The sequence below is a fragment of the Leucoraja erinacea genome, chromosome 27, assembly GCF_028641065.1.
Source record: "Leucoraja erinacea ecotype New England chromosome 27, Leri_hhj_1, whole genome shotgun sequence".
In the NCBI taxonomy this organism is placed as follows: domain Eukaryota; kingdom Metazoa; phylum Chordata; class Chondrichthyes; order Rajiformes; family Rajidae; genus Leucoraja; species Leucoraja erinaceus.
The window spans coordinates 3,511,097-3,513,947 of record NC_073403.1 but is presented as its reverse complement, the minus strand read 5'-3'; the positions used below and the strand labels follow the sequence as shown (position 1 = coordinate 3,513,947).

Here is a 2,851-nt window from a genome sequence, read left to right as displayed (position 1 = left end):
GTGGGGTGGAGGTGGAGTTGATTGTGTGCTTTTTTATTGCATCACATGTAGAAAGGATCCAATCAGCTTGGAGTGGAAGGAAATTATTTGGTGGAGTCTATCTGACAAGTGTACTTGGTTTTGAGAACTTTGCTCTGGGACCCGCAGCAGAATGAAGTTGGGGAAACCCATCTTAAATATCTCGTCTGGTCGAGCCTTTTGTTACTCCTGAAAATAGGCAGGCGCGGAAATGCTTCGATTAAACCCATAGTCTACACAAACCTAATTTATTTCAGTTTATTTCTCTGCCGCTCTTTGTGCCATTTACTTCCATTTACAACAAAAAACATAATAATTAATGGCAGATCTGGTCTCTTTCTTTCTTGTATGGCGAATACAATGGTCGGGATTATTCCGAGATGCGTGGATTATATCTCGAATGTTACACTGGATGGATTTCAATTCGGGCACTTGGAGATGTTTGGGGTGAAACTAGGTTACCTGAGGATTAACGGCAAGCAAATGTTCGCCCTGTCTCAGGTGCTGGCGGATTTATTCCAGCACGTTCCCAGGACCACGATCCAAAAAAGAATGGAGTACCTGAAAATCAAAAGGCGTCGCTGCGATTTGCAGGAACTGCGGACTCTGAAGGCCATCAAATCCGTCCCGACGCGAGCGGTCAAATGCACGCTGATATCCAAAGAGGATTTGGAGGCGTTGTACAGGGTTTACCGAGATCCGCAGTGCGCCGGGAAGAAATTCAAGGTGAAGGTGAGAGAGAGTAACCCGGAGCCCGGTTACTTCACGGGTTTCTGCAGGGAGAGGACGGTGCTACTGAGGACGGGCAACGCCGGCGTGAGGTGCGAGGGCGAGTCTAAGCCAGTGGCCCCAGCGTCCGATGGCAGCGGCCTGTGCAAGCGGCCCGGCTGCCCATCAGTCATCGATCCCCGAGGCGTTACAAACTATGAGAGCGCCGGCAAGTCCGGCTTCTGCCCGGTGTACCGAGAGCGGGACGGCTTCTACCAGGACGTCTCCTGCCGCTACACCCGATCAGTTCCGCCCGCCATCGCGGTGAGATTCAACGGGCCTGTGCACTTGAGGGCGAAATATTCCTGCTGCAGCCAGAGCAAGAATGCGGAGAGCGCGTTTATCGGAAACTACAATTCTTCCTTGCATCCGCCAGCTTTGAAGTCTGTGAAAAGGATGGTGCTTTCTGCAGATATAAAGGCTTTGAGTGAGACGCGCTGTGCACAGGCGGCCGAAGGTGCCTCGCTACGATGCTCCAGCGACTCCGAATGCAGTTTGGATCTGGAGAACGACTCGGATTTCGGGTCGACGGACGAGGACGAGGAAGGGGAGTCGTTACTTTCCGGCTCCAGCAGCGACGACGAGAGCTCCTCGGCCTCCGACTCCAGCTCGGCGTTCAGCGGCGCCTCGCTGCACAGTATCCGCTTCAGGCGAGCGACTTTACCCAATCTGTGCCACAAAGCACCCGGCGCCCCGGGACATGCCGGAGCGGAGGAGAGGCCGGAGGTGGCGGCGGCGGCGGCGGCTCGCCAATCACTTTACGCCGGAGCTCCGCAACCCGGTCACGGGCCCTCCGTTAACCCCAGAGACAAGGGCAGCGGGGACAAGCCGCAGCCGGCGAGGTATCCCAGCCAAGCGCCGCATCTGACACCGACCAACTTTGGAAAACATGAGGCCTCTCCCTCCAGCCTGAAAGAAACCTCGCCGTCTTCACAACAAAGGGATTTAGTGCATTCAGATCCACGGTCCGCTGCTCCTCGCCTCGCCGGCAACAACTATTTGAAGACATTTCAGAGGGACCCAGCGCCTTCGCCGTCTCTCAACGACCAGACGGGAGGAAAGATCAAACACATCTTCCAGAGGTCCGACTCCAGCCACGGTGCTGCGTTCACTCCGGCCCGGGAGAGGATTCACCGCGTCTTCGGTCCAGTCCAACAGGCTTGGAAGTTGGGAGAGGGCGTGGGTGCGGGGAACTATGACCTCAAGAGGAAGCGGAGGGAAGATAGCCAGAACTCGGAGATTCACCTTAATGAAAACGGCGGCGTGCCGGCGGCCAGCGCCCTGCACCGTCTCAACCATTCTACCTCAGCCGGACTACTACAAATCGACAGCACTTTACAGAGCAAGGCTTCAGCCATCGGCAGGTGGGACAACGGGCCGAAAAAGAAACAAGTTTCTGCCAGGCGTGTCAAACAGCTCTCGACCAAAAAAAGCCCAGCCAAGCCACCTGACACGATCCGACAGCCTTGGCTGGGCGCCGCGGGCAAGCGGGCGAATCTGCTGAAAGACTCGGCGAAGTGCAAACGTGTGGCCTGCGGATTAGCGACGCCGATGAAAAAAGCTTTTAGTCTAATGGGCAATTTCCCTTCTCCGCCCTCGCTGGTTGTGGGAAAGGACGGGGATCTGTGCCCTGCCTATTCCTTTTGCTCCGAGCGCCCCGACTCCACGCAGAAAGCTCACCCGGTGTGGAGGTGGCAGATCGGGGGCAGCGCCATCCCACTCCCACCCAGTCACAAATTCAGGGGGTTTAACATTTAACCCTTTATCCGGCTGCCAGATTCTTACCACGTTTTTGGATTTGAGCCCGAATGGGGCCGCGAGTGAGATTTCCTCTGGGCTGGTGCTGATGGGAAAAAGATGCTTAAAAAACAAAAAGTTATTCTATTTATAGACATCTACAGACAGTTCGGTTAACAATCACATCGGGAAATATGGTTTACAGCGCTGAGTGAGAATATCTCTTGGTCACTTTCATCCCAAAAATGAACCTTTCGGCCACAACCCTAAACAATCACAATCCATCACAATTAAGTGAAACTAATTTCGCGACTGAAGTGTGTGTGGG

The 2,851-nt window shown here is 54.4% G+C and overlaps 1 protein-coding gene across 1 annotated transcript in view; it reads left to right on the top strand.

Annotated features, from left to right (window-relative positions):
• The first annotated feature begins 378 nt into the window (after positions 1-378).
• Positions 379-2,851, top strand: part of LOC129710020 (SKI/DACH domain-containing protein 1-like) — a 2,877-nt gene continuing 404 nt past the window's right edge. Inside the window, exon 1 of the mRNA XM_055656708.1 lies at positions 379-2,851. This exon is cut by the window's right edge and continues 404 nt beyond it. Within this exon, the coding sequence (XP_055512683.1) occupies positions 379-2,544 (2,166 nt within the window). The 3' untranslated portion in view covers positions 2,545-2,851.